The sequence below is a fragment of the Stegostoma tigrinum genome, chromosome 14 (genome assembly GCF_030684315.1).
Source record: "Stegostoma tigrinum isolate sSteTig4 chromosome 14, sSteTig4.hap1, whole genome shotgun sequence".
NCBI lineage: Eukaryota > Metazoa > Chordata > Chondrichthyes > Orectolobiformes > Stegostomatidae > Stegostoma > Stegostoma tigrinum.
Window position 1 is genome coordinate 11807692 of NC_081367.1, and position 22293 is coordinate 11829984.

The window sequence follows — 22293 nt, forward strand, 5'->3', positions numbered from 1 at the left end:
CCGACAGGTTTATTTGAAATCAGAAGATTTTGGAGCATAGAACATAGACCAGTACAGCACAGTACAGGCCCTTCGGCCCACAATGTGGAGCCGAACTTTTACCCTAATCCTGAGGTCTATCTAACCTTCACCCCTGCCTTATTCTATCATCCATACGTCTATCTAACAGACGCTTAAATGCCCCCGAGGCCGACTCCACTACCCTTTCCGGCAATGCATTCCACACCCCTATCACTCTCTGAGTAAAGAACCTACCTCTGACGTCTCCCTTACATCTACCTCGACTCACTTTAAAACTATGTACTCTCGTAATAGCTACCTCCACCCTAGGAAAACGTCTCTGGCTATCTACTCTATCTATACCTCTGATTATTTTGGACACCTCTATCGTATCACCTCTCATCCTTTGTCGTTCTAAGGAGAAAAGCCCCAGCTCTCTCAACCTTTCCTCGTAAGACTTTCCCTCCATTCCAGGCAACATCCTGGTAAATCTCCTCTGCACCCTTTCCAATGTTTCGACATCTTTCCTGTAATGAGGCGACCAGAACTGGACACAATACTCCAGAAGTGGCCGAACCAGGCTTTTGTATAGCTGGAGCATAGCTTCACGGCTCTTGAACTCTATTCCTCTATTAATACAAGTTAACACACCATACACCTTCTTAATAACTCTATCCACCTGCGTGGCAGCTTTCAGGGAACTGTGGACATGAACCCCAAGATCCCTCTGCTCCTCCACACTGCCAGGAATCTTTCTGTTAACCCTGTATTCTGCTTTCAAGTTTGTCCTTCCAAAATGAATCACCTCATATTTTTCAAGGTTGAACTCTATCTGCCACTTCTCAGCCCAGCTCTGCATCCTATCAATCAGGTGAAGTCATCATTCATGTCACCATAGAAAAAGAAGGATAAGAATTGGCCAATAGATTTCGAGGGTAAAGGTTTCATGCAAATGGATATTTTGAGTGAAGTGGTGATGGTTGTTTCCACAGTCTCTGGGGAATTGGATGCACTCAATGCTAGTTAAAATCAGAGCTCGAAGTTGGGCTTTCAGCAGGTTAATGAGATTGTGCTTGAAGAAAACACAAAATGGGTTTCATGAGCGAGATGAATAGAGAAACTAGAGAAGTACAAGAATTTAAGGGTGTGAGAGTGTACCTTCACTCTGTCTGTCCATCTTGGCTCTATGTTCTTTGTTCTCTATGTTCTTTTATACTTATGTCTGTCAAAAATCTATCAATCTCAGACTTAAAATTATGATTGGAGCTAGTATCCACTGCCTTTTATGTGAATGAGTTCTACACATCTACCAAAGAAATGTCTTCTAATTTCTCTACAAAATGGCCTGGCTTTAATTTTAAGGTTTTTTCTTGTCACATACCACCATCACATAGAAAAAGATTCCTCTCTATCTACCCTAATATTTCATTAAAATCCTTAAGATTGAAATGGAATCAACCTTAACCTTCAATATTCTTGAGAATACAAGCTTAGTTTTTTAAATCTGTCTCATAATCTAAATCTTGGAAATATAAATTTATGTGGTCTTCCTTCCAAGCCCAGGACCGTACCCAGGAGTTTATCTATGGCTTTATCTGGTAGTAGATCCTCCCCTTGTATCCCAGGCTTCTAAAGCTAACAGATTTAGTCAGATTTAGTCATTTTGATCCAAAAAGGGTGATTGCACATTTGCCTGTTGAAATCTGTTTGCCACAGCTACGTCCACTCTCCTACAGTTTCACAAGATACTGATAGATTATGGTTCCATTTATATGACTTACTCGTTCACCAACTACTGCATCATTGACAAGCTTAGATATATGATTCTACTTTGTGGTAACTAACATTTTAATCAATATTGTGAAAAGCTGAAGCCCTACATTTGTTGCACAATACTAGTCACTTCTTTCCAATTTGTACAGATACACACAAGTAATTTCTACAGGCTGACTAGGCCAATACTTTACCTGGAGTTCCATAAGGTTTAATTTTAGGAGGCAATCTTCCAGATTAAAGGAAGTCCAAATGTCCATGTGATACCCACAGATGTTTCTCTGCCTATTTTCAACAATTCCTCAAAAATTCAGGTCAATTTGTTCAACATGACCTGCCTCTCTTTAGTCAGCTTGCATTTTTCAAAGTGGGAGAGGATTAATAGGCTGGGGCTTTTTTCCCTGGAGTGTCGGAGGCAATGCTATATAAATAATGTTGTTTATCTTGAAAGGGTGCAGAAGAGATTTATAAGGATGTTGCCAGGTTGGCTTGAGACATAGGGAAAAGCTGAATAAGATGGGGCTATTTTCCCTGGAGTATCAGAGGCTGAGGATGACCGTATGGAGGCTTATAAAATCGTGAAGGCCATGGATAGGGTGAATAGACAAGATTTTTTTGCCCAGGATAGGCAAGTGCAGAATTAGAAGGCATAGGTTGAAAGTCAGAGGGGAAAGATTTAAAAGAGATCTAAAAGGCAACATTTTTACACAGAGTGTCGTGTTTGCATGGAATGAGCTGCTACAGAAAGTGATGGAGGCTGGTACAATTACAACATTTAAAAAGCATCTGGATAGGTACATGAATAGGAAGGGGTAAGAGGGATATGGACCAAATACTGAAAAATGGGACTAGATTAATTTAGGAAATCTGGTCAGCATGGATGAGTTGGACCAAAGGGTCTTCTTCTGTGCAGTACATCTCTATGATTCTATGACTCTATGCTCTATCGCTCTCTCTTGAATATTGATTCCCATAACCTCCCCACAACAGATCTTAAACCAACAGACCTATAAATTATACGCTTCATTTGTGCTTTCCATAAATAATGATGTTATTTTTCAACTTTTCCAAACTACAAAAATTATTCTTGACTGAACAGAGCTTTGGAAGATTATGGCTAAAACATTTGCAATTTTCTCTCTTACTTCTTACAAAATAAGGAGCAGAAACCATCAAACCCTGGGGATTCAAACCTGATGCGCAAGATAAAGGCACAAAAGCAAGGTCTTATTGTCTACACACCCATCAGACGATGCAGTCAACAAGCGTGCAGTGCTCATTGTAAGATTCAGCTATTTATTTGTTGTCCATTTATTGTTGTTAATTGGGAGCAACGTAACCGTGTTGCAAAAGCAGCTAGTAGTTATGAGGCTGCTATCAGTTTAAGAAAGAAAGAGGTATTCCACAAACCGCCAACAAGTTCTGACCATAACTGACACATTGATTACACAACCCTGAGGGTTCAGCATGACTTCCGTGCAATCCTGAGAAATGTCTATATTGATAGTAAGGTGTCAAATAGAACTGCCACAATGAGCGCAGCATTTCCTGTCTTTGGGAAAAAACCACAGAAGAAATTAGGTATCAGACTGGTGACAAAGCCTGTGTTTGATTTAGTGTTGGGAGAGCTTTGATGTGTTCCTAACAGTGTTGTCTCTCCCGTGGTGCAAGTGATGAGAGCTGTTCTCTGCTGAAGACCCATGATATCTCTGACTTGGAATTTTTGATTAAACAGACGTGTTGGTTTGTTCATCAGTCTCCCCTACGCACTGCGCAATCCCCTCTACAACAAGACCCAGGGATTTACCTTGTTTAGGATGATATCAAAATAGGCCGTGTTCCAGTAAAGGCCCTCATTGTCCTGGATTTGCAGAAGCATCTTCAGGTAACTGTCAATGTGCTGGCGTGGGACAGGCAGGAGGTGGGTCAGATGTATTTGCAGGAATTTCTCAGGGGTGTCAGCAAATCCTTGCACCTTCTTGTAAATGGTTTGGAAGTCGAACTGAGCCTGAAAATTTTCCTGGAACAGGTTGATCTCATGCATGAAGTAGTTGGGCAGGTTCTGGAGGGCGAGACACCGGAGCAGCACCACTACCATCCGATAAACCGATGATTCCAGGTCGATCCAGTCTTCTGGAGCTGGGAAAAACTTCATGGCCCACAGTAATACCATCTGATAAAAATTTTAAAAAGGCTATGAACTGTAACGCATTACAATTGGAATCATTCAGTAAGTCTAATGTTGAGACAATGCCAAACCTGGTATTTAGTCAGATTTTACAAAAATTATACAAGCTCAGCTATTATAATTTTCTCCTCTTTACTCATTCGTGGCAGTAAGGGTGGTCTAATCTTTACCTGCCCTTGAGAAGGTGGTGGTGAGCTGTTGTCTTGAATCACAGCAAACCACATGGTGTAGGTGCTTTCATGGAATAGGATCCAGTTTTTTGACCCAGGGACAATGAAAGGTATATTTCCAAGTCAAGATGATGGGCAGTGTAGAAAGGATTTTGGAGATAAAATCGGCCCAGGTGCTCACTATCTTCCCCTCACAAAAGCTTTGACATGCTGCTGCAGTATCGATCTATCCAGGCCTGCCTATCTGTCTGTCTGTCTATCTCTGTCTCTATCTCCATTGATGAGGCCTATGCATCAATTCTGTTACACTTCCATCCTTGTTAGTGAGCTGTCCCGGTGCCTCCATTGTATTGTTCAGATGGTTTGATCTAACATACGGAAATTTAGCTCAGCAGCTCCTCTCATTGATAGTCCTGATGTTTATCTGGTGGATTTTGAGTTTGTAATTCATCTCACTGGACTTTTCCTACAATGCAGATGTGCTTATCCTGTGAGCCTAACATTTGTGATGCATGACCACCATTAGGACCAATGGGCAGATCAGATGCCCCAGCCCCCTCCCCACGATGCAGTAGTAAGGGTATTCATTGCCTTCACTTGGCAGCCTCACCCTGTGAACATTTCTAATCATCAAGCCTTGATATGGCTTAAGGTGAGACTCCCACTTCCATTGGAGAGGAATTCCTGCTTCCATCATCTGCAGGTCAATCAAATGGCAGCAGCTGTGTTGTCTCAGCAGTACCACCAGAAGTGGTGGCCCCTCTCCTGGTACTACATGCTATCCCTAAGACCAGGGGACTGGGAACTGCCACACAGGAGGCAGGGACATGGGTACTCGGAGACACAGGATAAGAGGAAACATGGGGAGGGGGACATACCTTGTGTGAGGAGAAAGGTGGACCCTTCAGTGGGAATTTTACACCACCACACATCTCACAACCTGTCTGCAAGGAAGTGTAAAACTCTGTTCATTATGTCCTGGCCCATTTCGCACTGTGGGTCAGTCTTTCTGTGAACACTGAATAACTTCTGTACTGCTCAATTATGAACCTGAAACGAGGCCTATGCATCAATTCTGTTACACTTCTGTCCTTGTTAGTTAGCTGTCCCGGTGCCTCCACTGTATTAGCAGACTGTGCATTCAGTGTCTATATAGTAATTCAGGTGGCCAGAACACTGGAGAACACATTGGGATATCATTCTGAGACAATGTGGTAACATTTTGTTCCAGCTATTGGGACTGTGTGTAGAGTGTCCAGCAGCCATCCAAATCAAGATTCATTTAAACCCATCAACCAGCTCACCCATCTGAGGAAAACAATGAGTTGGTTTGAAATCGTTTTGCCTAGTGTCACTGTTATAATGAAGTGACTAATGGACACATAAAACTCACTGATCAGGTGTTTAGAAAAGAGGAAGGGAGAATTAAAAATCCAAATGACTTCTCATTGGGCTAAGAATTCTTCATGTCTCCCCATTAGGATCCAAAGGTGAAGAACAGCCTTTACGGACACCTGTGCAGTGTTTATAGAAAATCAGCTCACTCACTTTAAGCATGTTAAATGTGAGTCCTCGCTTGTGTTCCCCCGGCAGCCAGTGGTCAGTTTTAATTCTGTCCAGGAGGCACAGGCTGTCCATGCGATGACCCCCATCAGCATCTGCTTTCTCCAGTAACTTCCACATCGGTCGTTCAAAACAATATCTGTTTGGAGTATACAACATGGATCACCCTTAGTTAAAGCTGCTTAGTTCTTCCTTAGCAATGGTGAGACAATGGCTTAGTTATATTATTGCTCATCTATTCATCGGAGACTCGGGTTATATTCCAGGTACCTGGGTTCAAGTCTTACCACAACTGAGGTTGGAATTTGAATTCAATAAATATCCTGAAATAAGGTTCTAACGATGATCATGGAACCATTGCCAACTGTCAAGATTCACTAGTGCCCTTTTGGGAAAATTGAATGAGTGGTTGATAGTGAAGAGAATCTAAGTGGACTTATCAGATGGCTAGATCTGTAGTAGATGGAATTTAAACCCGATAAATGAGAAGTGATGTGGAAGAAGTAACAAGACAATGGAGCACTTAATGAATGGGAGGAGACTGGGAAACTCAGAGGAACAGAAGAATCTTGGGATGCTTGTCCACATATCCCTGAAGATGGCAGCACAGGGTAATAGACAACGAAATGTGAGGCTGGATGAACACAGCAGGCCAAGCAGCATCTCAGGAGCACAAAAGCTGACGTTTCGGGCCTAGACCCTTCATCAGAGAGGGGGGTGGGGTGAGGGTTCTGGAATAAATAGGGAGGGAGGGGGAGGCGGACCGAAGATGGAGAGAAAAGAAGATAGGTGGAGAGAGTGTAGGTGGGGAGGTAGGGAGGGGATAGGTCAGTCCAGGGAAGACGGACAGGTCAAGGAGGTGGGATGAGGTTAGTAGGTAGATGGGGGTGCGGCTTGGGGTGGGAGGAAGGGATGGGTGAGAGGAAGAACAGATTAGGGAGGCAGAGACAGGTTGGACTGGTTTTGGGATGCAGTGGGTGGAGGGGAAGAGCTGGGCTGGTTGTGTGGTGCAGTGGGGGGAGGGGACGAACTGGGCTGGTTTAGGGATGCAGTTGGGGAAGGGGAGATTTTGAAACTGGTGAAGTTCACATTGATACCATTAGGCTGCAGGGTTCCCAGGCGGAATATGAGTTGCTGTTCCTGCAACCTTCGGGTGGCATCATTGTGGCAGTGCAGGAGGCCCATGATGGACATGTCATCTAAAGAATGGGAGGGGGAGTGGAAATGGTTAGTGACTGGGAGGTGCAGTAGTTTGTTGTGAACTGAGCGGAGGTGTTCTGCAAAGCGGTCTCCAAGCCTCCGCTTGCAACAATGATGCCACCCGAAGGTTGCAGGAACAGCAACTCATATTCCGCCTGGGAGCCCTGCAGCCTAATGGCATCAATGTGGACTTCACCAGTTTCAAAATCTCCCCTTCCCCAACTGCATCCCTAAACCAGCCCAGCTCGTCCCCTCCCCCCACTGCACCACACAACCAGCCCAGCTCTTCCCCTCCACCCACTGCATCCCAAAACCAGTCCAACCTGTCTCTGCCTCCCTAACCTGTTCTTCCTCTCACCCATCCCTCCCTCCCACCCCAAGCCGCACCTCCATCTACCTACTAACCTCATCCCACGTCCTTGACCTGTCCGTCTTCCCTGGACTGACCTATCCCCTCCCTACCTCCCCACCTATACTCTCTCCACCTATCTTCTTTTCTCTCCATCTTCGGTCCGCCTCCCCCTCTCTCCCTATTTATTCCAGAACCCTCACCCCACCCCCCTCTCTGATGAAGGGTCTAGGCCCGAAACGTCAGCTTTTGTGCTCCTGAGATGCTGCTTGGCCTGCTGTGTTCATCCAGCCTCACATTTTGTTGTCTTGGATTCTCCAGCATCTGCAAGTTCCCATTATCTCTGAGCACAGGTTAATAGACTAGTTAAAAATGCATACATGCCACTTGCCTTTAATCTGCCATGTCATTGATTATAAAACCAGGGAGGTTATGTTAGAGCAGTACAGAACTTTGAATGGGCCACTGCTGAAGACTGTCCTTGCACCATAGGAAAGATGTGATTGCACTGGGGTGAGTCGTAGAGGAGATTCACCAGGATGTTGCCTGGGATGGAGCAGTTTAGCTATGAAAAGAGGCCGGACAAGTTTTCTCCGTTCTCTTTGGAGCAGAGAATTTTAAGAGGGTAACTGAAAGAGGTTTATAAGAGTGTGAGGGACATGGACACGGTGAATAGAATGCAACAATTCCCCTTAATTGAAGGGTCAATAACAAGGAGGCAAAACTTTACAGTGAAAGGCAAGAGGTTCAGAGGAGATTTGAGGAGAAAGCATGTTCACCCAGGCGGTGGCGGCAGTCTGGGATGCACTGCCTTGGGGGGTAGTTGGGATGGGTGACCTCACAATCCCTAAAAATTACTGCACTTGATATGAATTAACATTCCAAGGACCAAGGGTGGAAAAGCAGGACCAGTGTAGGTAGTAATGTATTTTTTGGCAGTACAGACACGACAGGCTGAAGGGCGTATTTTGTTCTGTATGATTCTATGATATGAAGCTTCTGGCCTTACCCGGTCTGGCCTACATGGGATTCCAGGCTCTCAGAAATGTAACTGATGTTTTAACTGCCCTCTGGGCAATTAGGAATGCACAATAAATGTGCAATGCCCATATTCCGTGAATAGCATTTTAAAAAACAGACATGACATAGCAGGAACTGGAGAATCTGAGACAACAAGGTGTAGAGCTGGATGAACACAGCAAGCCCAGCAGCATTAGAGGAGCAGGAAGGCTGACGTTTCCGGCCTAGACCCCTCTTCAGAAAAAATTTTTTCTGAATAAGGGTCTCGGCCCGAAACGTCAGCCTTCCTCCTCCTCTAATGCTGCTTGTCCTGCTGTGTCCATCCAGCTCTATACCTTGTTACATGAGCTAGGAGGTGTCTTTGGTAGCAGTGTCCAGATAGTATACCTAATGGTAGTATGTTATTGTTATGGATATGCTGGTGGGAAATTTTATTTTCAGTGTAGCATTCATATACTAAAATTCAACAAGGCTCCTTGGATAGCACTTTCCAAAGCCACAACCATCTCAAAGGACAATGGTTGCAGACATGGAACGCAACCCAATTGCAAGTTCCCCTCCAAGCAACACATCATCCTGAATTGGAAATATATCATGACTACAATTGGATCAAATTCTCAAACTCTCTTGCGTTTAAGAGTTGTGGAACTCAAGTCTCACATGGGACGGTCCAAGTAAAGAAAGCAGTTGTAGGTGTAACTACAGCACAAGGATTGTAATTGTTCAAGCGGGGAGCTCATTGTCACCTTCTCAGTAACAATTAGGGATGGGCAACAAGAGCAAAGCCCACATCCCATGAGCACATAAAACAAATATGGCTGTGGAAGCAGTTCTAGTTCAATGGCAAGGTCAACAATCCATTCAGTGGCTTCAACTGACCTATTAAGAAGGATTGTGATGGTGCCAGGAATGGGACCCTCACAATAGAAATTTACTCCATGGGTGATAGTCTGAGTTGGCTGGCTACAATCACAGTTTGAGCTGTTCCTCATTTGTGGAGCAGCAGGCCTCCCTTCCCTGGGCCCATCCTCAAGCAGGTGAGAGTCAACCAGTTTTCCCTGGAAGGTAGAAACAGGGGATTTCAGCACTTAAATCAGTTACCACACTGGAGTTGATAATATTTAGTTAACCATTGAAAGGTGGGACTGTCATTGGGTTATAGGCTGTGAATTGCATTTTCAGTGGGGACTTTGGGAGCTTTGACAGGTGAGTGTGTTTTCATTTGATCCTCATTAGTGACAATGATTTGTTAGCTGTGAATTAATGGTGGTCTTGAAAGGGGATGATTTTCCTGTGGACATGAAGAGATTCAATGTGTGCTGGCACAGGAAGCCACTCAAGCTGTATTGGCCTCAACATCCCAGAAACAATCCCCATCATTTCCCAGAGGTGGATACGTGCCAAATTGGACAACCCACAATTTGTCAAACGATACAGTTAATAAATATCTTAAATAGTGTGTTCCTTATATTGATATATTAACTAACCAAGAAGTACAAATTGTTCAAAACTGAGCTTCCTGTCAGTGAAGGCAAACACAAGGTCAAAGGCCAAACTTGACAATGGCACAGGGTAAGATACCCTTTAAAGGTAAATTGTTGTCATTGATTGATGTTATTTCATTTCTAGTGCATTATTTCAAATCCAAACTATGTTGAGTTGATGGAATAGAACTATAATTGTCAATTTGTTTTCAGAGTTTTATCTGCATTATAAATGGCTAAGAAAAATATTGTACTTTCAGGGGAACATGGAAAGAATGGCAGAATTTAATGCCCCCGGCAAAAAATGTGAAAGTCTTAAAGTATACAATTCAACTTGCAGTATCATTCATTCGAGTCCAATACAATACCTCCAACGGTAGTAAGTTCCATTGCTGATGTCAAGGTTCTCGGGTGTTGCTTGGCTCGTTGTCTCTAGAAAGCTTTTCTCATTCCGAAATCCACTTTCAAGCAACTTTTCTGTGGCTTTCCGTAGTACTGGAATGATGTTAACTCGTAAGGGCTTTGTCAGATTTCTGAGAACCAGTGTTAACCGGGGGCCATCGAAATTTAGCAAGGAAGCATTCACTTCTCCTGTGGAGAACAAAAAAACGTATTGCAGTGAGAGACTGTACAAACCAAGCGAGATATAGGGCAAAACGTATATTGAAGTAGAGTTATTATAAGACTCTTGACATTAAGTTACATGATCACTAGGAGTTTCTCTCATCTGGACATGAACAAACATCATAGAAACACCTCACATCACAACCTGCGTCAGGAATGTCATCAAACAAAATTTGACACAAGGAGAAAGGAGGTATTGGGAAAGATGATCAAAACTTGGTCTGAGTTTGATTCTTTCTGGAGGAGGGAGTGGTAGCGAGGTGGAGAAGCATTGAATCTTGAGTAGGAGCTGAGCGAAGACCCTTTCACACTCTTCCTTACTTAACCCTTGAGATGGAGTTGATCAGTAACACTTTCCTATGTGTATTACCAGAGAGCAGCATTAACCCAGCATTCTAAAAGACCCTTTGTCCCCTCATGGAAGTTGCATCAACAAGCTGTTGAATTGACTGTCGCAACTTGCCTATAACTTTGCCTGCCCTACATTTTTACTGCCTTCCTTCGGATGCAATGTTAAGTCTTCGAATAAGCATAAAAGATAGTCACCGCTGGCCACAAACTGCCCATTATGGCTGCAAAATTATGGACTTCTTCACCCTTTTAAGCACTATAGAAAACAGCATTGCTCTGTTACACTATTAAAAGCCTTTAAGACAAGGAAAATGAAACATAATTGTTGTGCAGGAGATTTGAAACCTTTTGGATAAAGAGAATAAAGCAGTATTCATTTCCTGAAGAATGAAAATCCTTGGAAGCAATGAGAGTGAAGCAGCATTGGAACACTGCAGAACTGAAAAGCTTCAAAGTAAGCACAGTAGACCACATCAGTATGCAATAGTAGCAGAAATAATACTGCTGTGAGGATTTATTTTCAGGCATGGGTCAAATAGAACACAGAACTGGAGAAAACAGATACTGACATATAGAATTGCTTTGAAATTAGAAACTAAATTAAAAGATGAACAGCTAAATAGACATTTTTATCAAATTGAGATGAGCAATGCCATTGCAGCTTGACAGGACATAAGAGAATGCATGGATACATTTGATTAAGTTTTACAAGCATTTGATAATTACCTTATTCTTAGAAACTTTACTCTTGTAAGAATTTTATTACAATTGTTTGGCATACAGGGGAATCAATAAATAATTTAATTACTGATCTCTACAGATGAGTGGAAAAATGTGACTGCGAAACTTTAAGAGATAGAATTGTTGAAAATATGCACGAGTCTTTGTTAGATTTATTACATTCCAAAGAAGATTAGCTTTGGAGAAAGCCATTCAGTTGGCCAGTGAAGCAAAAGTCTGGAAGCAGCACAGATCAATCCCAAGCAGAGAAGGACAAACTTATCACAGGAGAGCAACAGAATCCATTCAGTTCTTGAGGTGTGAAAGCCTGAAAGATGCACATGATAAAGCAATACAGAGAGTACCTGCACATCTGGCTGACAAAGAGTCAGTCTTGATGTCTTAGTGGAAGGAACCATGCCAGCTATTAAATTTTAAAAATGCAGTATTTCGATTCCAGTATGATTCCTCTTCAGTGATTCTGACCTGAAACAGTTTGGACTTGAAGCATTAACTCCATTTCTCTCCCTTTGGAGGCTGCCATACCTGTTGAATTTTTCCAGCATTTTTTTCCTCTGTAACAGACTAAATATCTGTGTAGTGATTGGAACCAGGTTGACCTTCTTGACTATGAGATCCCTGATTGGGGATGTTAACCTAGGCCAATCAGGATGCACTGGTTGATCAATACTAACTGACTCCAAGATGGCTGGTCACAGCCAGTGTACTGTGCACATGTAAATAGAGAGTGACTAGGTGCTGGGTTATTGGCTTCAGTGAAGTTATTTCAGTCTGATTCAGCAGGAATGACATTTTCCACAACGAACATCCAAGGGATAAAAGATCTTCCAGTGGAGAATGGTTTTACAGACCATGTTGGATCCAGAACAGAATCAAGGTCAACAATCCTCAGGCTAAATACCTACTGATCTTCCAAGTCGGAAAATAATGCCTTCTGAAAGAACTGTGAAATCAACAATCTGTTTGAGTTTGTGAATTCAAAGACTTCTGGGTATCTTTTGATGGTATAGTGAATAAATGTACTTACATACTTGGAATGTTAATTATGGTAAAAAGAATGCTTTGTGGGAGATATTGTAAAAGGTACTGGTTCTAAACAGGTTAATACTGAAGACTGCATTAAACTCCACCAAACTTGATAAGGACATGATCGAAGAAAGGCAGAACAATTTAAGATCTCAAAAGGGATAGATCTATTACCCTAGGTTTTAGTAACTTACTAATGTAATTTGTACCTGATTGCTGTCATGCAATGAAGTGCACTTTGCTTATGACAAGAGCCTGTTCTCATTAGACTACCTAATAGTTTTCCCCTAACTGCGTGAAACCAAATAAGCTGACAGACAGATCCAGTCAGAAAAGGAGGATAACAGTATGTATCTAGCCAGCCGATAATGGGAACTGCAGATGCTGGAGATTCCAAGATAATAAAATGTGAGGCTGGATGAACACAGCAGGCCAAGCAGCATCTCAGGAGCACAAAAGCTGACGTTTCGGGCCTAGACCCTTCATCAGAGAGGGGGATGGGGGGAGGGAACTGGAATAAATAGGGAGAGAGGGGGAGGCGGACCGAAGATGGAGAGTAAAGAAGATAGGTGGAGAGGGTGTAGGTGGAGAGGTAGGGAGGGGATAGGTCAGTCCAGGGAAGACGGACAGGTCAAGGAGGTGGGATGAGGTTAGTAGGTAGCTGGGGGTGCGGCTTGGGGTGGGAGGAAGGGATGGGTGAGAGGAAGAACCGGTTAGGGAGGCAGAGACAGGTTGGACTGGTTTTGGGATGCAGTGGGTGGGGGGGAAGAGCTGGGCTGGTTGTGTGGTGCAGTGGGGGGAGGGGATGAACTGGGCTGGTTTAGGGATGCAGTAGGGGAAGGGGAGATTTTGAAACTGGTGAAGTCCACATTGATGCCATATGGCTGCAGGGTTCCCAGGCGGAATATGAGTTGCTGTTCCTGCAACCTTCGGGTGGCATCATTGTGGCAGTGCAGGAGGCCCATGATGGACATGTCATCAAGAGAATGGGAGGGGGAGTGGAAATGGTTTGCGACTGGGAGGTGCAGTTGTTTGTTGCGAACTGAGCGGAGGTGTTCTGCAAAGCGGTCCCCAAGCCTCCGCTTGGTTTCCCCAATGTAGAGGAAGCCGCACCGGGTACAGTGGATGCAGTATACCACATTGGCAGATGTGCAGGTGAACCTCTACTTAATGTGGAATGTCATCTTGGGGCCTGGGATGGGGGTGAGGGAGGAGGTGTGGGGACAAGTGTAGCATTTCCTGCGGTTGCAGGGGAAGGTGCCGGGTGTGGTGGGGTTGGAGGGTAGTGTGGAGCGAACAAGGGAGTCACGGAGAGAGTGGTCTCTCCGGAAAGCAGACAGGGGAGGGGATGGAAAAATGTCTTGGGTGGTGGGGTCGGATTGTAAATGGCGGAAGTGTCGGAGGATAATGCGTTGTATCCGGAGGTTGGTAGGGTGGTGTGTGAGAACGAGGGGGATCCTCTTGGGGCGGTTGTGGCGGGGGCGGGGTGTGAGGGATGTGTCGCGGGAAATGCGGGAGACGCGGTCAAGGGCGTTCTCGATCACCGTGGGGGGAAAGTTGCGGTCCTTAAAGAACTTGGACATCTGGGATGTGCGGGAGTGGAATGTCTTATCGTGGGAGCAGATGCGGCGGAGGCGGAGGAATTGGGAATAGGGGATGGAATTTTTGCAGGAGGGTGGGTGGGAGGAGGTGTATTCTAGGTAGCTGTGGGAGTCGGTGGGCTTGAAATGGACATCAGTTACAAGCTGGTTGCCTGAGATGGAGACTGAGAGGTCCAGGAAGGTGAGGGATGTGCTGGAGATGGCCCAGGTGAACTGAAGGTTGGGGTGGAAAGTGTTGGTGAAGTGGATGAACTGTTCGAGCTCCTCTGGGGAGCAAGAGGCGGTGACCGGCACCTTCCCCTGCAACCGCAGGAAATGCTACACTTGTCCCCACACCTCCTCCCTCACCCCCATCCCAGGCCCCAAGATGACATTCCACATTAAGCAGAGGTTCACCTGCACATCTGCCAATGTGGTATACTGCATCCACTGTACCCGGTGCGGCTTCCTCTACATTGGGGAAACCAAGCGGAGGCTTGGGGACCGCTTTGCAGAACACCTCCGCTCAGTTCGCAACAAACAACTGCACCTCCCAGTCGCAAACCATTTCCACTCCCCCTCCCATTCTCTTGATGACATGTCCATCATGGGCCTCCTGCACTGCCACAATGATGCCACCCGAAGGTTGCAGGAACAGCAACTCATATTCCGCCTGGGAACCCTGCAGCCATATGGCATCAATGTGGACTTCACCAGTTTCAAAATCTCCCCTTCCCCTACTGCATCCCTAAACCAGCCCAGTTCATCCCCTCCCCCCACTGCACCACACAACCAGCCCAGCTCTTCCCCCCCACCCACTGCATCCCAAAACCAGTCCAACCTGTCTCTGCCTCCCTAACCGGTTCTTCCTCTCACCCATCCCTTCCTCCCACCCCAAGCCGCACCCCCAGCTACCTACTAACCTCATCCCACCTCCTTGACCTGTCCGTCTTCCCTGGACTGACCTATCCCCTCCCTACCTCTCCACCTACACCCTCTCCACCTATCTTCTTTACTCTCCATCTTCGGTCCGCCTCCCCCTCTCTCCCTATTTATTCCAGTTCCCTCCCCCCATCCCCCTCTCTGATGAAGGGTCTAGGCCCGAAACGTCAGCTTTTGTGCTCCTGAGATGCTGCTTGGCCTGCTGTGTTCATCCAGCCTCACATTTTATTATCTTGTATCTAGCCAGCCACCTGCTGGCTGTAGCTATCATCGCATGCTCATACATCAGAGATCCAACAGCAGATGAGCTGTGGGAGAGGTGAAGTCAGGCAAAGTAACAGAGATAGATGCAAATAAATGTAAGGGCAGATACTTATTGCAGGGTCAAATTCAAGGCAAGCAATAATCTGTTTTAAACTTAGACAGCAACTGGGGAATGACATTTCATAGAACCTCTACAGTGTGGAAGCAGACCATTCCATCCATCAAGTCTATGCCGACTCTCCAAAGAGCAGCCACCATATCCCTAGATTCAATGGGAAATTTAGCATGGCCAATCCACCAAACCTATACACCTTTTGACTGTGAGAGAAAACCCACACAGACACAGGGAGAACATGCAAACTCCACAGTTGCCTGAGGGTGGAATTAAACCAAGGACCTTGGCGCTATGAGGCAGCAGTACTAACCACTGAGCCACCTGCTGTACCCAATGCAGAATTTGGGGAAGGTACACCTACAAAATTCCCAAACCTCCACTTCCATATTGCTGTGAGGAACATTTGCAGAACGAGCTTTCTCATACAAGGTAAGATTATTTCAATTCGGTTTGGGCTGGGAAGAGAGGATAGGTTGAATTATTGGCATTTATCAATGAATTGCGACCACACCGAAACACTCCCAAGTCAACACCTGAAGCAATGCGTAATCCCAGTGCTTCACCCATTTTGAACTCTCATTGTCCGTACTGCAAGTGGGAGACATTCATCCTCCTGTTTCATCAGAATGATAATTGGGCAGAGCACTGTGTAATGAAAGCAAAGTTCAGATTCTCATCCTTCATAGCCTTTAGTCACATGCCCGAAACTGGGACGGTTGTCAGCAGCTCAATTAGTCACTGGCTGAATTAGTAAATCTCAACTTGAATGATGAAATAAAAACAGAAAATTCTGGAAACACGCAACAGGTCAGGCAGCAATAGGGAGAAAGAGAGACAAATTACGAACACAGTAGTGATACTTTTTTTTGTAACAAACACGTAAGCAATGTCAATAAATAAATTATATGGAAAGTGATGAAAGAAACATCTGTGAGAGAGAGGAAAAAAATTAAACCATGGTGGCGTACAAAGCAAAGGTAGATGGACGAACAAATATGGAATTAAAGTAAGGTATGAGGGGTTGTAAATGGTTACAGAACATCAACAGGTATACGAGGGATGGTTAAAGTCTGAAGCTGCTATTTTCGGAAGCACAAAAATGAGGTGATGTTTTTCAAGCTAAATAAGCTTCATTATTCAAATTGAATTATTCAACACTGAGAGGTCATTGAAAGACAGATCCAAATGAGCTGTTCTCAAATTAGTTGAAAGCAATTCAATTTTTGAACTTTTTACGCGTGATGTACCCCATGATCGGTTAAGTGCTCAGGTAGCATAATTCCGAAATGAGATAAAACTCCCACTCCCTGTGCTGAGAGGTCTGCTCTCAGCAGATAAACCAGTTTAACAAAGTTTCTCTGCTAATTGTCTGGCCCAACCAGTTTCTGGAATCCATGAAAAGGAAGCTAAACATTAACTTCGGAGACAGGGAAAGGAATACTCATGCAGCAGCTATGAATGCTGAGAGTTTTCCTTCATTCCAATTTATTTTTCAAATCAATCCAAAACTATCTAACCAAATTGAAACAGATCAACGCATTAACAGAAAATGGTTCAGAAATCACAATGTTTGTGAATATAGCATTGTGAAAAGCAGTCATAAAGTCTCTCATACCTATTGATGCTTTTATCTATTGCAGCTATCTACCAGAATCCTATTTCTCCAACCTGTTCACACATACGTTCTTCTTTTTCAAATACTGACCCAATTCACCTTTCAGTTAGGTTGTAACCTCTCCCTTAGATGGCCATATGTGATTAAACATTCTGCATTGCAAAACACCACAGTGAAAAAAAAATCCCCTCTTCAACCTGCTTTTATCACTTGTTAATGAATGGAAAAACTCCATTTACCTGTCATAACATTTGTCATTTCAGAAACTTTATTTGATAAGTTTAATTTTCTCCACTCTGTTGAAAAGAGCCATTTTTAAATTATTTCACTTGATAGCCATAATTTCTCATTTCTATGTAGATATAATCCAATTGTGCAGAAATTGCATTCCAAAGGCAATGAATGTATGCTGCTTTTATATATAAGCATCATTTGAAATGTTAACTATCTTGAAGCTTGACGTTCCTTGGCATTGATCTCCAGTTATCAATGTTTTAACTTTAAAATTCTCATACTTGTTGAATAAACCCTCCATCGGCTCATCTTTCTATATCTTTAGAATCTTTGCATTCTACCATTCTCCAATATCTGTGAGATCCTCCAATTCTGGTCTCTTGGAGACCCTTGTTTTAAATAACTCTAACAGTGGTGGCTGCAGTTGCCTGTGTTCTAAGTTCTATAATTCTTTCCCCTCACCTTTCCAGCTCTCTGTGTCTCCTCCTTCAAAGATGCTCTTTAAAACTTACTTCACTGCATAAATTATTGTACAATGCGTTGTCTCATGGTTTGGAGTTGAATGTTATTAGATAGCTTGCTGGGATGTTTGGTTGTGTTAAGTATAAGTTGATGTTACCAAGAATTCTATTGTAATAGCATAAGATGAAAGGAAGAATGAATGTTTAATTGATTGTTGGGCAGGGAATGACATGGGTGGTGTTCCAATTAGAGAGGCATTGAAAATTGTGTAAACTAGAGATTAATGCTCGGTCAAAAAAGAAAACATGCACAACCACACAGATATATTTCAACATGGGCAAAGACATTTTCCAAAACGTGACAGCACAAAAGTCGGATGATCAATAGACAATGGAAAAGATTGAAAAGGGATTTTCAGATGAGGTAGACAGGTTAGAATGTGTATTTTCTGTGGAATAGTAATTTTGAAAGTAAACAACTAAGCAATATATAAATTCAAATATTTAACATTCAAAGTGTGAGTGCAGATTAATTAAGCTTTAAAGGCATCTGAGCTTTCAAAAACAGGTGTTTAGGCCACATGAGGAAAGAGATTTAAAAATGTCATAGAAGGCAATTATTCAATCATAATTAGAAGACTGATTATTTCAGTATAATAAATGAATTAATACCAGAGAGAATATTAGATTAGATTAGATTCCCTACAGTGTGGAAACATGCGCTTCAGCCCAACAAGTCCACACCGCCCCTTGAAGCATCCCACCCAGACCCATTCCCCTATAACCCACACATCCCTGAACACTACGGGCAATTTAGCATGGCCGATCCACCTAACCTGCACATCTTTGGACTGTGGGAAGAATCCGGAGTACACCCACGCAGACACAGGGAGAATGTGCAAACTCCACACAGACAGTCACCCGAGGCTGGCATCGAATATACAATGTAGATTCACCAGAATGGCAAAAGAGATTAAATTATAGCTACAATGATTGACTTTAAATTCAGACATTAGAGTGCAGATGGCTAATAGGACATTTGGCAGATGATATTTCAGTTCTAAACATTTTTGATTGTGTGAATCCGGAGTTGATACATGTAGTTGCCAAATATAAAATCGTCACTGAAGAGAAACTTGTTTTCTGATCAGGCTGTTCAAGCATGGGATGGTCTACTTCATTGGTTTTTCAAGCAAATACCAGACCAACTTTTAAAAGAATTTTGGAGTAGAGGACAATAGGATGAGTTCTGCATTGTTGTAGCAAAGAGAGAGCACTGAGAAATGAGTCTAATGGTTCTCAATGTGGCCTGGATCCAATTAGATGGTAAATATTTTCTCTTACTAAGTCTGACACAGAGAGGCAAAAGTATTTGTCAATGGATTGTGGGTGTTATTTGCAAGGTCAGCATCAATTACCCAACCCTAGATGCCCTTGTGACTGTGGCAGTAAGTCATCTTATACTATTGCAGTCCATTGGCGTAGGCACACCCATTGTGCCAAGAGGGAGGGAGTTCCAGAGTTAAGGATTATTGTTTAAACTGTTGGCATTAGCTGATCACTGAAAGAGAGGGCTAACTGCATGAGGCATTCCTAAAGTAGTTTGATACACTATGAGCTCACAAGCAGCACCTGCCCAGCCTTGTAACTGGCATCAATGTGTTGTGGATTGGCTGATAGCAAAAAAATAAAAATAAGGGGCTAGTCTGACAGCCCACTTTTAAGTAGATTTATTTTAAGTGATGTAACAGACTGTTACACTACAGTTATGTAGATTAGTTGTATCAGAGGCGTTGTAGTTCTTCTGTATGAACAATGACTAACAAAAGATGAAGGAAACACCTACAGTATTGCAGTTCAATCAACTCTCAATGTACCTGTAATCGAGTGATGGCGAAGGACAATGTAAATAAAATAAATGATAGACAGTCTATATATGGTGCTCTGTTACACAGGATATCTACATAACTTAGATACTCGATAGTATAGTGGCCGTATTCATTAGTCTCCATATACACTATGTAGGTCCCAGATCATTCACTGCACTACATAACATTACTGGCAGTTATTGCCTCATTATATAGACTTTCTGGCCTCTGAGTGGAGCAATAGTTTGTACTTCCTGACCCATGGGCCTCGAACTTTACACTGTTCCAGGCCATGTGTTCACCATAGAGTTGGTAATTTTATGCCAGCTATTTATTTAAAGAGGCTGAGCTCTCACACCTGCTTCTTACCTGGGTTAATAAGAAAGTTCTGTTGACAGTAAACAATGGCTCCTTTAAGAAGCTCCTTCAGAACGTTTATGACCCTGCCGGGGACGAGGTGCCCACTGCACTGGGATGACTCTGGAAGTGGGTGGAAAATGTCACTCCCGGTCCATCTGCTTTCACTCTCCTTAGGGACAGTCAGGTAAGCCAACCCTTTCTTCGAGGCGGTTTGATGGCTGATTCCATCCACGACATAGTGGGTGTCGCAGCTCTCTTCAACCCGCAAGGTCGGATCGTTGAACCAGAGAGACACCTCCATATCCAACTCATCAAGCTGTGTTCTGATGGTGTAATCAAAGCAAGCATGCTCCCTCGAGTAGTCCACCTGGAACCTGTAGTCCTGCTGCTGGACCCTGTCGAGAATCGTAAAGAGTGTGTCTTCACATTTCTGTATATCAGTGGCCTTCATATCATGGTGGGCTTTTATCCCTGATAAGTATCTTTGGTACCAGCTCAGCCTGTCGCTATTTGAAGACCACATGCTGGCAATTCTGAAGAACGCGTGCAAACCTGTGGCCCTTTCTCAACGTCTCTCGTCTCCCTACGTATAGCCTAGGTGTGTCAAAGTGTAAAGTTAAAATAAACTTGAGGGCTTTTTGGTAGCTATGGGCAGGATTTGGGAGTGCCACAGCGCAGCTAGAACACCGTAATACCTGTAAGTGAGGGCCAGTCAATTTTTCTGGGAAGAAAAGGGGCTGCAACAAGAAACAAGGAGGAGAGACAGCTGGGGAAAGGCTTTAAATTAGTGAAGGGAAGGAGAGCCCAGATCTTTTACCTTGGAAAATTAACCTATTTCCCACCCAGACTGATGAGCTTATGTCACTTTTATGCATCTGATGACAAGGGTAAAGGAATTGAAGGTTAAGCATCTGGAGTGAGACAGTATGGAAACAGACCCTTGGGTCCAACCAGTCCATGCTGACCATAATCCTAAACTGAACTAGTCCCATCTGCCTGAGCTCAGCCCATATCCCACCAAACATTTCTTATTCACGTACTTATCCAAATGTCTTTTAATAACAGTCGGAAATCTAAAAGTAAGTTTGGAAATAAGCCCGAATCTCAGGAGCAGCGCAAGACCCACACAGTGGTCGATTCACAGTTCACCATTTTAAAATTTAGAATTTCTAAATGTGAACAGCTTTAAGACTTTTCTCAGTGGTTTAATGATTGCAACCGTACAAACGATACTGTCTTAATTGGTGTTGAAAGCAGATTTGGTTCAAGTCAAGTCAAAAGGGAATTGGATACATAGTTAGAAAGGAAAACAACGTAGGCTTATAGAGAAACAACTGGACAGTGGGATACTCAGACAGCTTTTTCAAAGACTTGGGCATGATGGGCTAAATGGCCTCTGTGCTGCAGTGTATGACTGTCTCATAGAGATAGGAAGAAAATTATAAATATTTTTATAGTAAGGTACCTTTCTGAATTTCAAGTTAGGGAATATAGAAGAAGAATAGAGGGAAATATCACAGGATGGAGTCCTGATAGCTCTCATACTTGTATGACTCAGTAAATAGATTCAAGGTGTGCATGGGTATGGAATGAATCTGGTTTGTGCAATGCAGTACAGGCTGGTAAACCTGATATCTCATGGAAAGAAGCCAACATCAACAACCGACAAATGAAACAATTTTCTCTTGATATGTAAAGAATGGCAACTTTGTGTGCAGGAAATTCCAGCAGGTTGCAGTGACATGATTGCTTTACACAATCTTACGATAACTTGGTATGGCAACAATGTGAACTGTTGATGAACTGGTCTTGTGAAAACACAGTCCTGTAAAAGTCTGCTCCTTGAAAATGGATGGCAAGAACTCAAAAAGAGGCACCACCACAGCTGCAGTGGCATGGAACTGCAACTGCGTCAGCACCGCTGCAGCCACACTGACTAACAACTGGCTTAACCCACTGCAGCTGGTAGAATTGTGTTAGTGAAGCACTGTGCTCGAACCTAGGGGCTCTTTTATGGTGCAGCGATAGTGTCCCTGCCTTAGAAGGGAGGCTTGGGTTCAAGATCCACCTGCTCCAGCTGTGTGTGATGACATCTCTAAATAGTGTGATTTTTTTTAATGTTCCTGTGCCTTAATTCTACAAACTCATCCCAGCATCAGGAATTTGAAAAACGTCATTGAATAAATGAACTGAATTCAGGTGCAGGCAGGAGGGGCCAGGTGTGGCTCTGAGTTTTATGACCAGCAAAACATTATCGACAACAGATCCCTGAATCTCATCTACTGATTCTTTCACCGTATCCCTCCCGTTTACATTTCATCTGTGGAATTGTGATTCCAACATTGGCTTTAACACTAGATCAAGA

The 22293-nt window shown here is 43.6% G+C and overlaps 1 protein-coding gene across 2 annotated transcripts in view; it reads right to left on the minus strand.

Annotated features, from left to right (window-relative positions):
- The window catches only part of LOC125457668 (protein mab-21-like 4), a 28057-nt gene that overhangs the window by 3591 nt on the left and 2173 nt on the right, over positions 1-22293 (minus strand). The window contains exons 2-5 of one of the 2 annotated variants that reach the window (XM_059650859.1): positions 19938-20323; positions 10116-10338; positions 5680-5833; positions 3581-3946 (exon numbers count right to left, since the gene is read on the minus strand). In XM_059650859.1, coding sequence (XP_059506842.1) covers positions 3581-3946; positions 5680-5833; positions 10116-10338; positions 19938-20229 — 1035 coding nt within the window. In that variant the 5' untranslated portion in view covers positions 20230-20323. Of the gene's footprint in view, positions 1-3580; positions 3947-5679; positions 5834-10115; positions 10339-19937; positions 20592-22293 lie in introns of those variants that run through there. The other variant, XM_048542215.1, reaches the window with a different exon arrangement.